Source organism: Ischnura elegans, chromosome X (genome assembly GCF_921293095.1).
Source record: "Ischnura elegans chromosome X, ioIscEleg1.1, whole genome shotgun sequence".
NCBI lineage: Eukaryota > Metazoa > Arthropoda > Insecta > Odonata > Coenagrionidae > Ischnura > Ischnura elegans.
The window spans coordinates 20963830-20985012 of record NC_060259.1 but is presented as its reverse complement, the minus strand read 5'-3'; the positions used below and the strand labels follow the sequence as shown (position 1 = coordinate 20985012).

Genomic DNA, 21183 nt, shown 5'->3' with positions numbered 1-21183 from the left:
TACTCAGATTTAACTGGCTTCATTGTAATGTAACTTTGGGAATTGACTAGTGATAAATGCAAGGCAAAAAAGACTTCTTGTTATCCTACAGTTCTCTTAATCCAAGCGGTCCCCCCATGTTGCAGCCACAAGCAGGTGAGAGCAGGGGTGCAGCTAGGAATTAAGGCTGGGGGGGTTTAGGTGCAACTAATACTAGGGTGTGAGGGGGTATGGAATACCCACCAGGATAAGTGGTTGGTGCGAGATTAATAAATTGCGGAAATTTAAGATAAACGGTTCAAAATGGTGAGTTTTACGGCATTCTGAGGGATATTTTATTCATCCTTACACTATTATATTGGTAATATCAATCCAATTACGTAAAATGTATTAAACTTAAATATTTCTCTGAGCTCTGAGGGGGTGGGGGTTTAACCCCCAAAACCCTCCCTCGCTGCACCACTGGGTGAGGGCCCCCCTACGAGAGACCATTGCAAAAGTAGTATCAAAAACTAAACAATAATTTAATGGCAGGTGAAACAATGGCCACCAAACAAAACAACTTTTAAAACCAAAAATGCAGTACATACATCACAGTTTTCAAGTGTAATTTCTCAAGGAAAATTTATTAGTTGCTCGACTTAATGCTATTATTATATTTTTATTGTGCACAGATAATATTATCTGGAGAAGTGGGAAAGAATAACTTGGGAGACATCGCAGTGGATGACTTATCCTTCACTCATGGCAGCTGCCCAAGTAAGTGAATTTCATTGCTGTTTTTTTTTACATTTCAATATGATCATATCATAGTCTGGCATGAAGCCAGAAATTTGCTTGGAGGAGGGCTTAGGTGGTATGTAGGTAGTCTACAATGGCAATTTTCTGACAAATTACATGAATGGTAGTATGACCCATATACATATTTCATTATATAAGTTGTGAATATTTTTATATGATGCTGAATTTGTTGTTTGCTACTGCTTAAATGAACATAGTTATTATACATTGATCTGCAAAATTCACCTGACTTTTTGAAAAATTCAAAACTTTTGGGCTCTTTTGACAATTGCTAACAACCCAATTTAACCTAATGTATAAATTTATTTATTTATTTGCCCCAATTATTAATTTAAATAGTTTATTATGAAAAAATACCTTTGTGCATTATTTGACTGGAAAATAGTTTTGTACTGGAATGAGACCCCAGATAGCACAAAGTAAGTGAGTTAACCGTTTCTTATGGTTTTCTTACGGAAAAAATTGATAAGCAGCTTATCGTAAGCTAAGGGACTTATATAAGGCAAGGGTAAGACGTTAGGGACGTTTAGGTAAGGATTGCCGTCAAATATCCTCAGGCAATGTAAGTCACTTCTGTTGGAGCGCCAAAGGCGGCTGAACAGCGTACTAAACATGCTACGCGGCTCATCTTGACATGAATTTAAAGGCTATTGGGGAAATTTAGCGAGTTTTTATAAGGGCTGAACAACTGATAACAGATTTTCCCGTAAATAGAAAAAAATTAATAACTGCAAGCAACCGGCTAGTGAAGATATAAAGCATAGTACAAGTACTCTATCCATGCGGCGGAAAGAAAAAAAAAATCACACTAATGTGGATCCGAACGTACGATCTTCGGTACCGAAGCCCTACACGCTAATCACTGCACCACGGCAGTTTTTGAGTGTGGTGTAGTTACTAAGTATATATCCGATTACGTAAAAAAAACTTGTTTGGCATGTGCATGAAAAACTGAATTTATTCAAGGTCCATACATTTTAACATTTATGAATTTTAAATTATGGTTTGATAAACCGATGACTACAATACGTATATTAGATGTTCCTTCCGGCATTTTTATATTATTCTACGTTGGTATTCTTGTGAAATTGTGTTTTTCTTACGACCTTCGTTAAGCTATCAGTTCATAAATGTGAATGATTTTCAAATTATGGTGGTATGATGTTATTTCTCCTCATAATATAGAAGCGCCAATAATAAAAACATTGTTTTAATGCATAAAGGCCTTAATTAACACTCTGTAACGATGGGATAATAACAGCATCTACGGAAGTGCTGAAAGTTTGGCATCCATTTTGCCATTACTCTGGATGTTTGTCGCCCTGGCCGTAAGAAACCCATAACAAGCTTACTTGAGAAGCGACTTCCTTATTTCTTCCTTTCACCTTATCTCAATGACTTATAATGTGCTAGCTGGGACATAGCCATAATGTAGCCCCTGCTAGAAAATTCCGATGAGATCCTTAAAATATTTGTTTCCCTTCAGATTCAAACCACATGCATTCAACAGATATGCATTTTTTTATTGTACCTTAAACAAGATTGTGTGGTTCATGATCCAAGTATTGGTGCCTCTTGACTATTTGTTTCCATAGCGTATGTATCCTGGATAGGTTCCATAAGGGAAAAATTTTTTAGGGGGGCTGAAGCCCCCCAAATCCCCCTAAGGCCTACCTGCTTCCAGGCTTCCTTGGCTCACTCAGGCAGGGGTGTTTAGGTGAGAATTTGTCACTTTTGTAGGGCTCACAGCTATATTTTTTTCTCAATATTTTCCAGCAACCCCTCAAGTAGCTGCACCAATACCTGGAGACTGCTCTTTTGAAGTGGATGAATGTGGATGGAGCAATGTAGGTTCAAGAGAGCGGTATGATGACTTAGATTGGGAGCGTATCTCTGGTCAAGGTGTCAGAGTGCCCTCACAAGATCATACACAAGGCAATGAGAAAGGTAAAGTAAACAATAAATTTCTTGAATTTAAGGTAAAAATATTTCAATCAAAATTATTAATTTTTTCAAAGCAGCTATACCATCTCAATTCAACAAAATGACCGATCATTTGCTTAAAAAAATTGCTTTGTGATAGCAATGAGAGGAGGTATGAGGATGGTATAATTCTAGTTTTGCTTTCTCAGTACTAACATCGAATAATAAAAATGAACATGAAGAGCGCAAAAATTTACAGAAAATGGCCTTGTGAATTCTTTTTTAACAGAGTAAATTCCTATTAACAGTATTGGATCAATTTCCTATGTCTCAATGGTCATCATTTGTTACATTGATTTGGAATATATCCAAGTACAATTTTAATGTTATAAATTATACTAATGATTGCAAATGTTCCAAATTAAAAAAATCCCAATGTCAATAAAACCATGATCAGAATAATTACCATTAAAAAGTCTTTATCTTTTATAGTTAAAGCAGTTTTTTATTGTTTATCAACTGCGTTCAAAATGACTTTATTACGAGGTGGTCAGAAAAGATCTGGCGTGCTATTATTAGCACTCCGTTACAAATATTTTTATAAGTGAAGAGGTTGATTGGAGATAATATTGTGTCATTGTAGAAACAGTGGCAAGGGAATGATGGCTTCATATGAAAATTTCTTACTAGTAGTATTAACACTTTCAGTGCGGATGACATATATGTATATGCCATGAATGCTTTTCCACTCAGGCGTATGTCTTCGGGAGTTCGTTTTTCCGCTAGTCACTGGGGTGCTCCGAGCATGCGTAGCGTTACTTTTTCACCCTTCCGCAGTTTGGGAGTGACCTTACACCATTACGGAAGTGTCCGTTTCTTGTTCTACGAGTTCCTTCATTTTTAGTGTTTTTTTTGTTTACTTTAGTGCTATTTTTGGAACAATTTGGCAGGTTTGGATTTTTCTTTTCATTTCCTTCACCTCTTTTTCATTATTCTTATCGTAAATATCCCATCATGTCTTACAAATGGATTATTTTTTTAAATTAGTTTTTTTTACCTTTCTTTTAAATTTATTCATATTTTATCTGCTATCACAAAATTTATGATTAGACTAACTTTTTTATTAAAATATTTATCCCCGTTTCATAATCACTAAATTATAAAAAATGATCTTAGTGCGGTGCTTCAGTTAATTATGTTATATTTGAATTTCTTTTTCTAGGAAATTTTTTTATTATTGCAAATTGCGATTATCGTGGGTGATTTTTTTGGGTCTTTTTCCTACTTTTACGGCATATTTCCTCATTAGTTTCTCTAGGTCAATTACCAATCCTCTATTCATTCCGATTTTATTTCCTTTTTCTGAGTTATTCATAGGTCTTGGGGTTAGTTGCAGATTTTCTTTCTTTTCATAAAAAATAACATATTAACCGCGTATGCAACACTGCATTACAGTATTGGTCTGTATTTTTTTACTCTTGTATTTGTTTCCTTAGCTTTGTAAACCAAATTGCGGAAATGAATAGATAAACTCAGAGGCATTTTAAGCATTCCGGTATTTAACCATTATTTATTCCCTTGCATTAGTATTTTTATCTTATTTTTTTATTTATTCATATCTTATGTGCAACCACAAAAATTATGATCAGACTTAGTTTTTGTTAATAACGTATGTTCCCGTCTCAAAACTCACTATTTTATTCCAAAATGTTTCCAGTGCGGTCCATAAGTTTATATTTTATACTTTATTTATAATTTTTTACATCATTATTGCAAATTACGTTTTTTTTACATTTTTGGGTTTTTTTCCTAATTTTACGGCCTATTTTCTCAGTCATTTCTCCACATCAATTACTTGCCCTCTCTTCATTATGGTGTTTTCATTTTGTAGGTCACTAATACGTTCTAGTGTTAGGTACAGATACATTCTTACTTTTCGTAAAAACTAACAAATTAATCACTCATGCAACACTCCATTACAAACAAAATATTACAACAGATTGTAATATTTTGCTGGATAATTTTTAAGGCTCAAGGTTGGAGTCCCTCCCTACCAGCGGCACTCCCAGGGATTGTTTCAACTTACATATGAAATTTTCTTTGAAATAATCCTCTCGTAGACGGAGTAAAATGCAGAAAGCATTTTCCTCCGAACTCCAAGGGCCTTCACTAAGGGCATAATGGGTTGGAAGCCGTTGGGCAGGGAGAACTGGAAACTTGGCTGGGCCTTCTTCTCCACATGGGCGCAATTAGGGTTCATGCGATTTCTAACGATTGGAGGAGGTCAGAGTTAGTGCGAGTACCGATATTCGGGGAGATAATGTGCCGTCATAGGTTTTTAGGAATGATGCAGGCTCTTCATTTCTCCGCAAACCCTCGAGAAAATGAACCATTACCTAGCGATAGGCTGCATAACATTAGACCCCTGCTCGACTGTTTCCAGCAGTCCAAGAAAGACATTGTTTCTTCGGGTATGGAATTGTGCATTGGAGGGGTTGGCTGATATTTAGCCAATATTTATAGGGTTAGAGGCCTAAGTTTGGCACTAAAATTTACATACTTTGTGAGCCCTTTGGCCTTGTGTTGAGGCTCTTAGTGTATGCTGGAGCTAGTGATATTGATATTATTCATTGTGAGCAACTCTTGTCTTATTAGCCTTGTGAGCACAAATCCCTAAGGGGGTATAAGGAGCTGGCAATTAATCTAATTCAAATGATGGTTGTAAATAGTTTTATTTTGTATTATAACAAATTTAGTGGGGCTAAGAAAAGCCTGCACGAATTTAGGTTAGAGTTGATTGAATCCCTACTAAAAAAAGGGGTCGCAGCCGGCCCCTCCTATGCCCATAGCTACCTCCCATTTCCCTGCCGGAGAGAAACCGAAGAAGCAGAAAAGTTGCAGAGAGTGCCATAGTGAAGGCATCCATAAGACAGTGCTTAAGATTTGCCCAGAATGTGAAGGTCAACCAGGGCTTTGTCTATGGCCTGCTTTCAAATGTATCATAAAAATTTGTAAGAATTTTAATTGAAATGTTACAATTTTGCAATAACTCTGAGGTAACTTGCTTAGATAAAAAAAAATGTTCGTTCCATAAATTTATATTTTCATTGCCGTTCATTGTGTGTTCTACTTCTGTGACTTGAAAAAATTAAATCCACGGCCTTTGAAATAAAAAAATACACGTAAAGACTAATTCCAAGATATTTTCGTCATTAACCTAAGGCATCAAAGGCAGAAGAAGTATTATAAACGGAAATATGAAAAGTTTACTACTTCATAAATTACACGTGTGTAATGCGGGTTGTGTGAATTGTCAATTACTGGTGACGGGTGGCATACATGTATGTCATTAACGTTTTTTACAAATTGCGTGAAATAGAAGCAAAAGAAATTGCAAATTCTGTTGTATTACTTCCAGCACCATCGTTATGAAGGAAAGTCACCCATCCGTCACTGGAGGTTAGGGCAAAAATATCATCCGCATTGAATGTGTTAAGGTGTTAAAAATCAAATATGTCAAACTGGCAGCTTAATGAAGAGTTCTCTTTACAATTCCACAGGATTTTTCATGGCTCTTGCAAAAAATAATGTTCAGAGGCCCGGTAGCCGAGCTTGGATCATGTCTCGAGAATTCAAAGGCGGTTTAGGACCTCAATGCATATCATTCTGGTAAGGAGTCCTAGCACATGTTAACAATTAAATAAGCATAATTAAACTTAAGCTGTCATGTTTTGAAAATTCCAGGTTTTTACATAGTTCATAAGCATGCAATAATTGAAAACAGTGGTGATCCAAAATGGTAAATTTGAAAATTGCTTTAAAATTTGTGTGGAAAAGATGAATATACCAAATGACAGAAAACAAGATGTCTGAATGAATCACAGGTGCAATCCTACAAAAAACATTGATAAGCCTCATTAGACTGTTCCCACTTTGGAAAAGTCATGTGAGTTGTTAAAAATATGTAATGTCAAAGAACGCCTCACTTGTGCTCAAGAAAGTGCAGCGTAGAGGTTTCTGATGGTAGTCTTATAGTTTTACGCAGTAGCATTCACACTTTGTAAAGAGTGAAAATTCATTTCTTATCATCATCAAGAAGTGTCTCACGGGAACAACAAGTTAAGGAGGGACAACAGGGAAAATAGTGCCCACTGAGGGATAGACGAACTGCAGAAGCAATAGCAAAAGAAGTGAGGTTGTCCAAACCCCCAAAAATATCTGTAAAATTGAAATAAATGGCAATCTTTAAGGTGGCTCTCCAATTAATTCCATTATTCCACCATCTCATAAAAAAAAATGTTTAAAAATAATTGATGAACATCGAAAAACCACTTTTCTACGCATATCAGACATCAGACGCATTATCACGGAGAGGTATTTCATACCCCCAAGGCTCTGTGGAAAGTCAAAATCCCCCCAAAAGAATGACCTTCATCTGCTGCTGTGCAGAAGCAGCGGGGGAAAGGGCAGGACTGCGGAAGGTTGTGAGGATGTGGGAGTTGGTGTGCGACTTGCAAAGAGGTGATTTGAGTAAAGAGAGGATTGGGCTGAGGGAGATGGGTGCGGCCATAGGCAAGGAATTGGGTGGGGAGATGGACTGGGAGAGGGAAGATCCAATGGGAGGAAATGGACCAGTCTTGTGGATGGGGCTGCAGGGGCGTGCTTGGGCCAGGGGGAGGGGGAACCAAGGGGAATGGAGGTTCGTGGAAGAGCTGAGGATGTCCAAAGAGACTGGAGTAGTCTCACCAGTGTTCTGCAAGAATGTGAGGAAGTGAGGAATTTTAGGACCTTACAGAGGTTGATATATGACATCTGAGCTTTCCAATTATTTTGCTATCTTTGTAGGGATTATTGATTTGCATTCCTCAAATATAGAGGTACATTCAAAACTCCTCAGTTGAGCCTTGAATATGCCAACCATTGGCCTATTTCATAGAGCTATGTATTTCACAGGTAACCTGTTATGATTTTGTTGGTTTCTTATTTAAAAAACTGAAAGTTATGGGAATGAAAATACAAGATTCCCACTTTATATTACGAAATATGTATTATGCATAAAAAATTCTTATATTTTAATGATAAGAAGCTTAGTACATACAATAAATATAAAGGTGTAGACAATTTTTTTCAATTAAAAGCATGATAAAAATTGTCCCTTAACGTTCATTTCAGCAATGCAACTATTCCCTATAACCCTGGAATTATAAATGTGTATCCTACTCAAAATATGTCAGAAGAAAATTCACTGGTGACAGAATAGTTTTGGGGCAGATGGCTTGCCCTTGGCCAATCAGAGGACAGTGGTTGTGGCTTAGTGCTTCAGAAATTAAGTTGCAGTACCATTTTGTTAACAGCATGAATCCGTTAGCAGTTTTGCCAAATACAGTAGCTGACCATTTCTTTGGCCTCTGTGAAGATATGGCCCTCAATCCCCTCCAAATGAGTTGGTTCATGTATGCATTGCCTTGGTGCTGGGGCAAAAATACCTGTGGTCAACTATGACTCACACTTTTCTTTGTTCTGCATGTACGTTTAGTAATGTTAAATTTCTTCTACTATCCCCTTTCCCCATTAGTGAAACCCAATGACGGTGTCCTGGCTGTCGGGAAGGGAACTTTTCCCTACTCGCTTTGGCCACACTAACTCAGCCACAAAGATAGATTGAAATGGGTGTGGAAAAATAAAAACTCGCTGGCATGGATATTTTACACCTCTTTTTCCATCTAAATTCACGCATCGAAACTTTCACCCCCCACAATTACTGGTGTACATTTGACTAAGAGGCATATTTTCAGTAGGTTGCAAAACATGTCTCATAATTTGTATGGAAGTTGTGGGTAGGTACTCACATGGATTGATTGTATTTGCAGGTATATTCTTAATGAGCCTTTTATAGACAACACTGGGCCGAGCTTGGGAGTTTTAGCCATCCATGTGAAAACTCAGGACAAAATGGGAAATGTGAATGTGACATCAATATGGAAACTGTACAATCATCAGGGGCCAGAATGGAGACCTGGACAAGCCATGATCCTTGAGAATATGGACTATTCTGTATGTTTACTTATGTGTATCAGACAATTATCTCATCTGTATTTTCTCATCATGTAATACTGCCAAAGTTAAAATACTTAATATTGGTTTTCTGATAGTACATATACATTGATATGTATGCATCGGTGATATAGTGGCAGAATTAATAGTGCCGGAACGCACTTTCCTTAACTTTTTTTAGAAGTGAAATATTACTCTGTACTTATGTTTCTATGACAAATTAAGATTTACATTTTATTGCTAAATGTTTTGCTTTGGTTTCGAATGTATATATTGAAATTTTGAGGCAACAAAATTGGTAAAAATGTTATATTCACTATTATGTCGTTTGTCAACTGGTACCAGAACGGCTTGCCGGCCTGTTCCGGCACCATGACGCCCCTGGTATGCATGTATGACATTCAACATAATGAAACATGATTGGACATAAAAAAAACATTTAACATTTTTTCTGACCTATTTATGTTTCTTTTCGTTTTTAGATAATTATTGAGGGCACATGGGGCTCCAGTAGAGCAAATGGGTTCATTGGATTCGATGACATTACATTTTATGCTGGTGCATGCTCAAGTAAGTGTTTGTTAAAATATCAAAGCAGCTTAAGGAAAATTTGATGAATGGCAGAATGATTATGCCTTAGGTTTGGTTAATATGTTAAATGAAAATTTGAACACAAACAATTTCAATTAAATGAACATCCAATTTATATATAGTAGGGAAAATTTGCTAAGCCATAAATTGGAACCCAGGAAACATTCTCTTCTGAGACTATGACATGATTGATTCAAAGGTTTAAAGTTACTGAAGTCACCCTTTCAATTTTAATGGCTCAACTCTGGCATTGCAGCAGCATAGAGCCATGCATATCACTTTTCTGTTCATGCTCACCAAAATCACCATATGTTCCTGCATTGGTAGTGGACAATACCCATGTTCATTGACATTAATTTAATTAATATACTTAAATTACTTAAAATAACTATTGATTGAACTTTAACATTTCAGCAAAACCATCTGCAGCCACGGTGAGAACTGGTGACTGTCGCTTTGAGAGAGATATCTGTGCTTGGCAAAATGAAACACAAGAAAAGAACTCACCCTCATGGAGACTGGCCACTGTTTCTAGAAGGCCTGCTAATCTCCCAGATAAGACATTTGGAGCCCCAGGTAGAATACCATTTGCATAAGGAATACATATTTCTTGAATACCAGGACACATTCTTTATCAGTAGAATTTTGACTATCATGATATAATAAGTAGCTTTAGAAGAAATCTGCAGATACAGAAAAAGAAAATTTGCAATGGGTGACATAGAATAGTCATAGTGTCTCTCTTGATAGCTTTAAGTGTATTTTGAAGAGTCCCCTGCTGAATGTACATAGCAGACAAAATAAAGCAATCAAAACTATTAAGTGGAAATGTGTTGAGATTATTAAATCGGCAGTGGATTAATTTGGACTTGTCATGGAGGAAAAAAAGAACACACCAACTTTGTTATTTCTGAGTGTAATCGAGATTGAATAAGTTTTTTGAATTTTGGCGCACTTGCTAACATTGTACCGTTATGCTGTAATAAATGAGCGTCGTCTTCCGTTGATGGTTTCCTAAGTTGGTGTGTTCTTTTTTTCCTCCACGATAAGTCCAAATTAATCCACTGCCGATTTAATAATCTCAACAAAATGGAGAGGGAGAGATCACCCCGGCACAACAAGCGAACGAAAGGCACAGACATTTGGCAACGTAGCTAACTTACTCACAAAGTGTACAGGTCTGAAAGCAACTAAATTTACTGGTGGTTAGGATATGGCATTTTGGTTGGTTTTCTGGCAGTCAGGTGACCTCAGCCCTCTCACTTGGCCTGCCTCTTAGTCTCAAAGATATAAAATAAATTCTAGGAATGGGAAAGTCACTCAAAAATCAATTATTGTTATTCCCTGAAGCAGTCGCACAGCAAGGGGGGTTTTGGGGGAATAAAACCCTCCCCAGAGCTCACAGAAATTTTTAAGGTGAATCTATTTTACTTAATTGGATTAATATTACTTATGGAATACTGTGAGGATTAATAAAATATTCCTCAGATTGCCGTAAAACTAACCATTTTAAAACATTTATCTTAATTTTTTTCTGGCAGAGGGCCTCCTCACCTCTCGCTTATCCTGGTGGGTATGCCATGCCGCCAGGCCCCCCAGTATTAGTTGCACCTGAATCCCCCCCAGCCTTAATTCCTGGCTGCGCCCCTGCACTGAAGAAACATGACTACCAAACATGGCTTCCTTGTGACTAGTCCAACCTAGGGATCTTGATCAAGCAAAATCTTCTTCGCTCCCGATGACTAGGCAAAGCTAGTGAAATTATTTTTCAACTGCAGCCCAGCCCATTGATAAATCGTTAATACCTCCTCTCCTTCTTGCCAATGTCAAAGTGAAGTGGAGCAATAGTAAAAGAAAAAAGGGAATGAAAACTTGCCTGTACTTTGAACCAGAAATCAATTCGAATGAGAAAATATTATAATAACTTATTTATTACAGAATTTATATTTTTCATTCAGTAAAGAGTTAATCCAAGCGATGAAATGGATTGCCTCATAATGAATAAAAATATTTCTCCCCCTTATTCTCATAAAGCATTAATGGAAAGCAGTGGTAAGGCCTTCAAGGCCTTCGATCATGAAACAAGTATGTATGTAATTGTTTTGACCATTTGCCTCAGAAGAGCATCATTAGGTCAGCGGTGAAACCATTTTTGTATATATGTACATGCCCTGCCAATACCCTTTTAATATTCTTACAGCTACACGAATTGAATAATTTTCCCTCTCTCTTCCAGAGGGATACATATATTTTGATCTCTTCAACCAAAATGCGGGAAGCAACATGGTTCGTCTCATATCTCCTCAAATTACTGCAACCCAAGAAGAGCCCACATTTTTGTGCTTTTCCTTCTGGTTTGCTGCCTTTGGCAATGGGGATGCAGCTGAGCTGAGGATAGTTCGGCAAGATAACAGTTCCAACTCTAATGCTGAAGGAGTGGTACCAGAGAAGGTGAGTTGATGACTATGTGAGCGCAAAGGTATGAATGGCTCAATCCTGCAGTAGCCATGCTTCTATTTTATCTTTAAATTTTGAAGCATTTTCTTACTGAGTTTTTGATTGAAATTATGTTTTAGTAGGCTAGTTTTTTTTTATTCTCAGTAAAAACGTAAAAAGAAAAAAAGCAAATGGATTAGAAATCTATCATTATTTCATCCTAATCACAAAGCCTCATGAGTATAAATATTGTTGCAGTATAATAATGTCATGATTGCATGGAAAATTTAATATTTGACCCTTAAAAGTACCACCACAAGAGATCGTTTGTAAGAGACCAAATAGTGTTTGCCATATTACTGGGAGGAGGAAAAGCAGTCAGAATAGTAGCTAAAGTACACTCCCGATTATCCGGGCTAATGATGAGGAGAGACGGCACGAATAATCGGAAGATACGGATAATCCAATCTTTCTCTTAAATGTCTTGTAATGTTCATAATTTACGTAAAATAAACAATATATTATTATTTATGCAGTTATTCTGTTATTAAGGAGTTCCTGGACTCATTGAGAGCTTTCTTCGCCAGTTCGCGATCTTTTCAGCGACGATAACATGGTTGTACTCGTATTATTAATGCTCCATTTAAGGCCTGGTTTCGAAAACCATGCATCCGTGGCAGTGTGATCATCGATACAGAAAAGTGGTTTGCATAAATGCTTCAAAACCACTGCTCGACGTCGGAAACTACACTGTCAGGCACCACGCCACGTAGTCGCGTCTCGCACAAGTTGCCGGGTTGCAACTGCTGCGCGGCGTGTATCCGTGATCTAGGACCGCGGTCGCGCTCTACGAGGCTGGGAAAACAGGAACACGGTGATCCCGTGAATCGCTTCCGCTAGTGCGTGATCCTTTCCGTTTTACGAAGGGGATTCTAACGCAAATAATAAGCCCGGTGCATCCTAGAATTAATGCCGTAATTCCGATGATTTTTCGTCCAAGTTTTTTAAAAAGACCGCGGAAAAAATTGAGCGAGAGTGAAAATCATGCACGGATAATCCGCAACCCGGATAAATCGCAGCTGGATAATCGGGAGTCTGCTGTACTTGGATTCAGCCTGAATAAGCGCTGTCACTCATTGAATTAATTAGACCATATCTATTTGCAGGATAGAAATGTTTATGCTTACTGCTGTATGAAATTTTTTTAACTGTTTCAATAGTAAGAGTTCACTTCTTTTTATCTATGTGTCCGTCCTTGGACCTAGATTTTTTTAAATTCATATTGAATGAAATAAAATTTTCTAATCTATTCTATGTTTCCATCTTTATTTGAAGATCTGGCTTTTAATGGCTAAGGACATGGATACTTCACGACCAATGTGGACACCAGCGCAAGTTACAGTTGATTCCAGCACAGACTTTCACCTCGTGCTCGAAGGCCAAGCAACAAATGGAGGTTTTGCAATTGATGATGTAGCATTTACTCCTCGCTCATGTTCCAGTAAGTACAGTCATCATTATCTTAGAGTTCTATGAAATCCAAAACCTTTGGTATTTCATTTTTATAAAAAAAACGAAGTAGAGAGGTGCTTAATGGCAATAATCTTAAATGCCAAAAGGTCATCTTACTAAGGAGGTGATGAACTGTGCATAGTAGACTTTTAATGAGTATTGACACAATCATTGATGGTGACATAATATATATGGTTATATGTACACCTAATGAGTGGTTTCATATTATGCCCTAGCTTCTAGATACGTATTTGCAATCAAAGGATGAATTACATCAATTGCAGATCTTAAAATATTTGCTGCAGCATTAGCCATTGGTGGGTCACACCAGACTTCTTCCATGCATTACTGTAAATTAACTACATATTAAGTTTAAAGGCTTAAGCCATTTTGCAAAATGAGGAGTTAGAAAAAAAATTCATTTCATGAGTATTAAATTTACTATGGTTGCGTTTATACTGTATTTGGTTATCTATATCGTGCAACTGGAAGTAAAGTGTGTCGCACTGTTGAGTCTCACTGCCAAGGATGAAACTAGTTTAACGAGGGTGGATCATGACCTAAGGGTGGATCACACTCTTGCCAGGGTGGGTAGCCGCACTATAAAATAAAAATGAAATGGCTGACCATCTTATCCCACCACTCATGATCAGAGAAAACCAGTCATCTTGCTATTATTGGTGAAATGCATACATTCAGCCCGTCACATGACCCCACTCCCTATGGTCACCTCACATTGGAGTTTGATAACCAAAGAAAAAAACTTGATAACTAAAGTTGAAAAAATAGGATTGGCACCACCTAGGTAATGTCCAGGTTGCGATGACCTAGAAATTAGCAATGCTGAGTCCTGAAAATGGGCCTGTGCCTTATTCTTGAGGCACCGCACTGGGCCTCTGGCATGGCCCTCAGCTGCAATAGCTTGCAATTGCAGCTAAGGACCATGCCAGATGGGCGGCCAGCCCATTAATGGGCCCAAACGGTGAATGTCCCATGGTCCCCATTTTCCTTCCACCAGCTCCCTCTGGAAAAATTACGATTTTATTCATGAGATATACGACGTGGATCGATAAGTAACGCACAAATTTTTTTTAACAGAAAGTTTAATCAGTTAGGCAATATAAATTTTATAGCATTGAAGATACATATTTTACCAATTTTTCAACATAAGATCCAAGTCCCTCGATACATTTTTCCCACCGTGACACTAGTTTGGAAATATCCTGTTCGTAGAAGTCCGTTTTTTTGAGAATACAGCCATCTCCGCACAGTCGATTTGACTTCTTCATCAGCGTCGAAACGTTGCCCCCCCCCCCCAGGAATTTCTTCAAATGACCAAACAAATGAAAGTCCGAAAGTGCAAGGTGTTGACTGTAGGGTGGGTGTTGGAGTACCTCCCAGCCAAAGTTGTCAATTTTTTCACGAACAGAAGCAGCGATATGGGGACGAGCAAATTGTCGCGGAGCAGTATCACATTTGGCCTGTTGCCTTTGTCGCAAATGGCACGATGCAACTTTGACAATGTCTTCCCATATTTTTCAGCAGCGTGTGTCACTCGCGTTTAGTCCTTTAACCCCTCAAAAAACGAACTACACTTCGTTGCTCTTCGCGGGAGGACGATGCTAATACGCGCGCCATCTTAGCTCAGTAGTTCATGCTCCTGCAGCAAGAGCTATACCTTATCTAAATATGGCTGCTCTGACGCAAACCTTCAAACTAAATGTATGCAAAATTGCAACTCCTCAGTCGTAATAACATGGCGGAAAAAATATGTTGCGCGTTACTTATCCATCCATTCTCGGATATTACGGACTCAATGATTGAGCTGGCAAGTCAGAAGCTCGTCTCGGAAAGCGCGCGGCTGCAAAGAAATACTTTCTTATCCTCGGAGAACCCATTTCTGACCGCAATGCACCCGTATTTTGCTAACCACAGTCTCCTAGGTCTTTCATAGCTCCAATCAGTTCAAACATTGGCAAGGGCACAAGAGTGGCGGTGGGCACTACCCTGCCTACCGCGTTAATCCCTATTGTGCCCGTAATCCCTACCTCAGTCTTATGATTTTTAGCTAGCGTTTAAGAAGTTTGGCACTCAAAGCATAGCTGTCCGTTTGTAGAAATGCCAATTATTGCTGTATTGCCTCGTTATATGAAGGGTTTTTGCCATTTTGAGGATCGCGTCTCTTCGATACGGGTGATTTCTACAAGGTGGCTCGCACGGGTATTTCCACAAATGCTTCTTCCCAATTTATTGAAAAGCATTCCTTTCACGATTTTACCGAGCAAGTTAGTCAGCTTTTACAAGTGAATGCCAAAGGATCTCAGTGCTTGAGCTACGGAAGCGAAGAACCAAGGTTTATATCCCCTAGAGCGTGAGATTTCATCGTTGAAGACGAACTACCACTACTGGAGGATATCTCGCAATGATAAAAAGGTTCCTATGTTTCCCAAGATAAATATCTCACTGATTTTTTGTGTCGTATCATGCTGGGAATTTTATTCTTATTTCGATTTTCTTCTTCGGTGATTCAGATTGTTGATATTTCGGATAAGAAAAAAATTGAGCGCACGGAAAGAAATATATGACGTAATTGCTAATGGAAGGGGAAATTCGTTGTCCTCAAAACGTAAATTTGCCGTTCATTATCTTCTCAATAAGTTCAACTTGGAGAAGAAGTGAAGACGAAGGAAATAAAGCAGAATGTCATGAACAAATACTTTACCAATACGTATTTCCAGAAATTGGACGAATGCAAGAGAACTAGCGACAGGTTTGAAAAACGCGTCGATGTTGGTTAGAGAGGGATATACCCAGCTGACATGCAGAATAATCTCCTTGAGACCCATTGCTCAGGTTGTAGCCTATTATTGTTTAACGTATTTGAATTGGCTTTACTTTCCTCGAAGGCGAATTTATATCACTATTGCTATCTAATTCCTGTTTTTTCTGGGTAAAGCAGCGAAGAAAGGCATAAGAAAGACTAAGAGGTCTAGTGATAGGTCTAACAATAAGACCAGAAAAGTGACTGATAAGAGAAATCATCAGCAGCTGAGCTATCGCTAGCCACATCTATGACACAGCGCTCGCAAGGGGATGATGCAGTAGCGAAGATAATCACGGAAATGGCCACGACCACCCCCACCCGAGGGGAACTGATATTATAGAAATGGAGGGAAATACCTACAACTCAAAAATGAACTGACGCCAGAGGAAGCTCTTTCGCCTAATGTTGATAGCAATTTAACAAAGTTTCTATGCAAAATTATTCGTAAGACTGCCAAGATCTGTGGCCACCAGCTTTATCCTAGTTATGAAAGGGCTAGACGCAAAAAAATCTTCATACCCAGAGGGGACATAAGTGGAAGAAAAAAATTTAAAGTGGACCTTCAAGGGCTTCTGAACCTCACAGCCTCGCGCAACATAGCATCAATGCCAAGATGAAGAGATGATCACGGTGAAAATTTTTCCCTTGAATGCGAATGAAAACTAGTCGTAGAGTTGGTGAATTTATTTTTTTCGTTTTCTTATAATTTGAATATTTGAGTTAATTTATAATGGTTCATATATAATTTCATGTTTTCAATTGCATTTGTCAAAATATAAAATGCTTGTGAGGTGTTTTCTGATGAGTGTTATATCAGAAAAAATGATGACACAAAGTTCAACTTTTAATTAACTACTACTTATGTCTTGAGGCGCAGGTTTCGGCTCTCCCACAGAATTTTTTTCATCGTGTTCTGTTTTATTGCTTCTTTTCATCGGTGTTAATACAAAAATATTTCTAGCTGTAACTTTAGTAACCATTGTTTTTCGTATCCAAGTGCGACTTTCAAGCAAGCTAGCTGACATATATTGTTACATTTTATTAATAATTTATTATGTTAGTTGAATATAATTCGCGAATGTATATATCAAATGAGAAACCTCTCCATTTTTCGTTTGCTACCCGTTTTCCCCTTCCGTTTCGAAAACTGCGAGCGGTGATATCTTCATTGCGTAAAAATAATCTACATTCCGTCAAATTAACATCATATACTACAATTCAATAAATAAATTTTATTTTTTTATTCCCAAACCACCGAATACAGCTCATATTGAGCCATTTTATATTGGGTATCCAACAAATTTAACAATTAATTACACGGACTACCAAGCTCTTAAAAGGGGTAACCTACCCAGGCGGGACTCGAACCCGCGATTTCTTGTTTGGCAGGCGAGGACTTAACTCAGCCGCTACCGAAGTCAGCAACGTGTTTTTGACGAAACGCCTGCTCACACAATGAAGATAGCATTGTCAGCAATTTCGGATAAGGTCCTTCGCATTCACATGCCTATTTTTTCAGTGCATGAGAGAAGAACACGGCCCCCGTAAAGTTGGCTTCTACGGCTTCTACTATCTGTAATTGGCTCGCCTTAATTTAGGTGTCACATATCAACTCCGACTGCGACCCCTGTTCCAGCGACCCGTATCAAATTTATCATGAGTATCAAATTTCTCCTCGGAGTCGTCGCGGGCGAAGTTGGGAGGGGAGATACCTTTCCCCCTTTTCTCTCCCTCGAGGCGCTTAGGATTCGGTCTCCATTTCCCGGCTCTGCGGCTTGAGGGCTTCTTACATTTTATCCTCACACCAGGCCAAACAATATGAGATATTTTGCAAAAAATTTTTGGTTCGGCCATTCGCGATTTTTTGTCACTTTTTGAAGGATTATTCATACAACGAGCATAAATAAATAAAAATTAGTTAATATATTTGGGTATCTAGGCATTCTAGAACAATACTATGCAACTTTTGGATCAATACAAAATGGTTAAAAATTAGGTTTTGGAAATTGGAAAAAAAACTTTTTTCGATTCCCGCCCACTGTGCATAATACCCATATTAGAAAGCAAGCAACGCAACGTCCAATCAGAGATGTATTTATGATAAATACTGTGTAAAATTTTATGTGTTGTTTGTTGACTCCCTTATGTGAAGCATCTAACTTAAAATTTTTCATTTTTTCAGTCCGACCAGCAAAAGCAGAGATTGTGGAAGAAGAACAACCATAATTCCAAGAGGAATCAAAATATGAAACATAATGCTTTAACCCTTTCTAATTTATTGAAAATACATGATGTAGCCTTCCTGGATAATAAATATAATTTTGAAAAAGCAATAATTTTTCATAACTAAAGCTAAATTTCAAAATTTATTTAGCAATATAATACTCTAGACTGTGTCTAGTGTGACCTAGACTGTTTAATACCATACTCTAGACTGTGGGGTATTTTTCCAGAATTTTTGTTAGTACCTCTTCAAACATGTTATGGAAATTTGAATGAATATCTTTAAAAAAACCAGGTAGAGTGTTGAATATGTAGTGGTCTCTCAAGAGGCCTTAATGCAATAACAATTTACTGACTCACAATGGCAAACGAATCCCAAAGGAGAAGTACTAGGTAAGTATTGGTCCTGCAGGTAGCAAGATATTTGCTTCAAGGGATACTATGGATGTATGAAGGCTACCAGCATATTGCAGAATCATAAATTTCATTGAGTAAGCAAAAACTTTTGTTTGCATAATGCTGAAGGTTTTGTCATTTTTGGTTATTGCCAAAATATCTACAGTTATTAAGGCTTGGTCATTGTAGGCCTATGTTTTCCAAATCGGCCTGAGTTTCCAAAAAATATTTTCAATCTTAGGGCTGTGACAGTAGTAGCAAATATTATCAGATTTTGAGAAAAATCCAGGTATGAGACACTAATTGCAGTCCACAACTAAGAACAGGTAAGAGAAAGTCAGAGAATAAGCGCCACTGGGCTAGTTGTCTCCTAAAGGGATGTATCTCGCAACACGGGGGGGAGGCGGGGGGGTGCTTAAGCCTCCATAGTCCTCGGCTGGTGAAAGGACTGGATATGACGTAGCATGGAAATAATTTTATGTAAATATCATTCATTCAAAACCAATCTCATAGATAGAAGGGAAACCAACTTCATGATCATACGGCTAATAAGCTATAGTTTTATATTGTCCTAAGTATTTGACATAGCCTCTTACTTGAGATTCCTGAAATTCATCCTAGCCAAGCTAGCCAGCCTAGCATTTTGAATGCTGTTTTCATATCTTGAAGTTGTAAGATATAGGAATAACTTAAATCATTGTTTTTAGTCCAAGAAGTTACTTAACAAAATAGTCTTGTATGTTACCATTCTTTACATTTGGCCAACTGGATGTCTAGCAGAGAAAGTGGAGCTAGTTGAATGGAATAGTCCGCTGCAAAGAGTGGAGAATCAAAGAATTTTAGCCAAGTCTTTGTAACATGGCGACAATGGATGAGTGGGGATTGGAAAAAAGTAGATGGAAGAACATAAGAAAAAAATCTCTGTTATTGCATGTCATGTGTTTCATCAAATCCATAATTTGAAAGATGCGAACGCCAACTCTCAGTTGTGACAAAGAAACTCTTCTGTTCAAAAAGAGTCAGTCCATTTCTTGACTTCTACCTAAACTATTACATGAGTAATATCTGCTTATTCTTTTCATCGTTTAAAATTTCATGAAATGTGTTTTTTGGACAACTTAGATTACATTTGATAGCAAAATTCTCCCTCCCAATTTGAAAGATATTTAATTCCAAATTGGTACCATTTACTAGCCAAAGTGGTCGACATTGACCCCAAAGGAGAAAATAATTATTTTTCAAGCGAAAATGAAAACGAAATGAAAGTTTCTTCCACGTTGGATACAGGAGGTAGTGTCACTTGAATGAAAAATTATGAAATCGATGAAAATTTGTTTACCAACAAAAATGTAATGAAAGGTGTGTGTGGAGTCATATTTAACCCCACTTAATGGTTATATGCTTGAGAAGTGTCTCAACGATCTCACATGACTGACCACGATGTTAACTTGGCAAATGCAGAAAATGATCTGAGCTGTACTCTTCCCAAGCTGCCTTCTGTTACCATTCAAGGGTGCAATATAGAGAATGATTGATCAATCTATTGTCCTGACAAATATTTCAATTTATATCAAACGTATTAAACAATAAGCCGCGGACATTTTTGTCCCTTTTGAAAATTCGAAGTGTTGTCTCTCCTTCTCGGGTGAAATCTTTCGACACCTCAATCAAAGATCATCTAAGTGCGAAGTCTATGGAAAGGAACTGGCGTCCTACTCTGACTGTGCGATCATCACACGCCTGTGGCTAAGACTGAGACGTGATGGATTGGTAAAGACAATTTTGGTAGGTGCCGTGGAAGGAATGAACAGCAGAGGAAGACCGAGGTTGATTTACTTCACCCAAGTATTGAAAGGCAGAGGCTGCTATTACTTGGAGCTGAAAATGCTGGCGGAAGACAGGCAACGATGGAAGATTACTGCAAACCAACCCGAGGGTTGATGAGGAAGAAGTGGCTAAGACAGAAGTGAGGTCTACCCTCACCTATCCTACCAACCTACGGGTTGAATCGCCGAGTGAATGTGAGCGAGTCTTTCCTTCAATATTTTTCACTAGGTGATGGGATTTCGTTACTTTAAATTAATTTTAGAGTAATCTACTTCAATGAAAAAACTGTGGTACAACTAATATTTTGGTTTTTGAAAAAATATTTAATAAGACCAAAAACGTGAGCATAAGTTTTGGTCCTATTCAGCAATTTTTTCATAAGAATGCACAATAAGCTGTATTTGCGGATTTTTTTTGCAAATTTTTTACACCTTGGCTTTGTTCAATCACTTTAGTCAAATTGAGGTTTTAACTTTAATTTTTTTCGCCGCACTGCTAAAAGTAGGTTATACGAATAGGTTTAATGATATTAGATATTGAAAAATAAATTTTGAGATTGCTAATTATTTGCAAAAATATCAGAAAATCTCGAGGATTTGTTAGTAAAACCTAGCCTT

At 37.8% G+C, this 21183-nt stretch overlaps 1 protein-coding gene across 2 annotated transcripts in view; it reads left to right on the top strand.

The window, feature by feature from the left end:
* Window positions 1-18447, top strand: part of LOC124171642 (MAM and LDL-receptor class A domain-containing protein 1-like) — a 66497-nt gene extending 48050 nt beyond the window's left edge. For both annotated transcript variants that reach the window (XM_046550854.1, XM_046550853.1), the window contains exons 10-18: window positions 654-738; window positions 2557-2727; window positions 6264-6372; window positions 8574-8757; window positions 9240-9327; window positions 9763-9924; window positions 11585-11799; window positions 13120-13285; window positions 18303-18447. In XM_046550854.1, the coding sequence (XP_046406810.1) occupies window positions 654-738; window positions 2557-2727; window positions 6264-6372; window positions 8574-8757; window positions 9240-9327; window positions 9763-9924; window positions 11585-11799; window positions 13120-13285; window positions 18303-18346 (1224 nt within the window). In that variant the 3' untranslated portion in view covers window positions 18347-18447. The remainder of the gene's footprint in view (window positions 1-653; window positions 739-2556; window positions 2728-6263; window positions 6373-8573; window positions 8758-9239; window positions 9328-9762; window positions 9925-11584; window positions 11800-13119; window positions 13286-18302) is intronic.
* Window positions 18448-21183: the final 2736 nt, after the last annotated feature.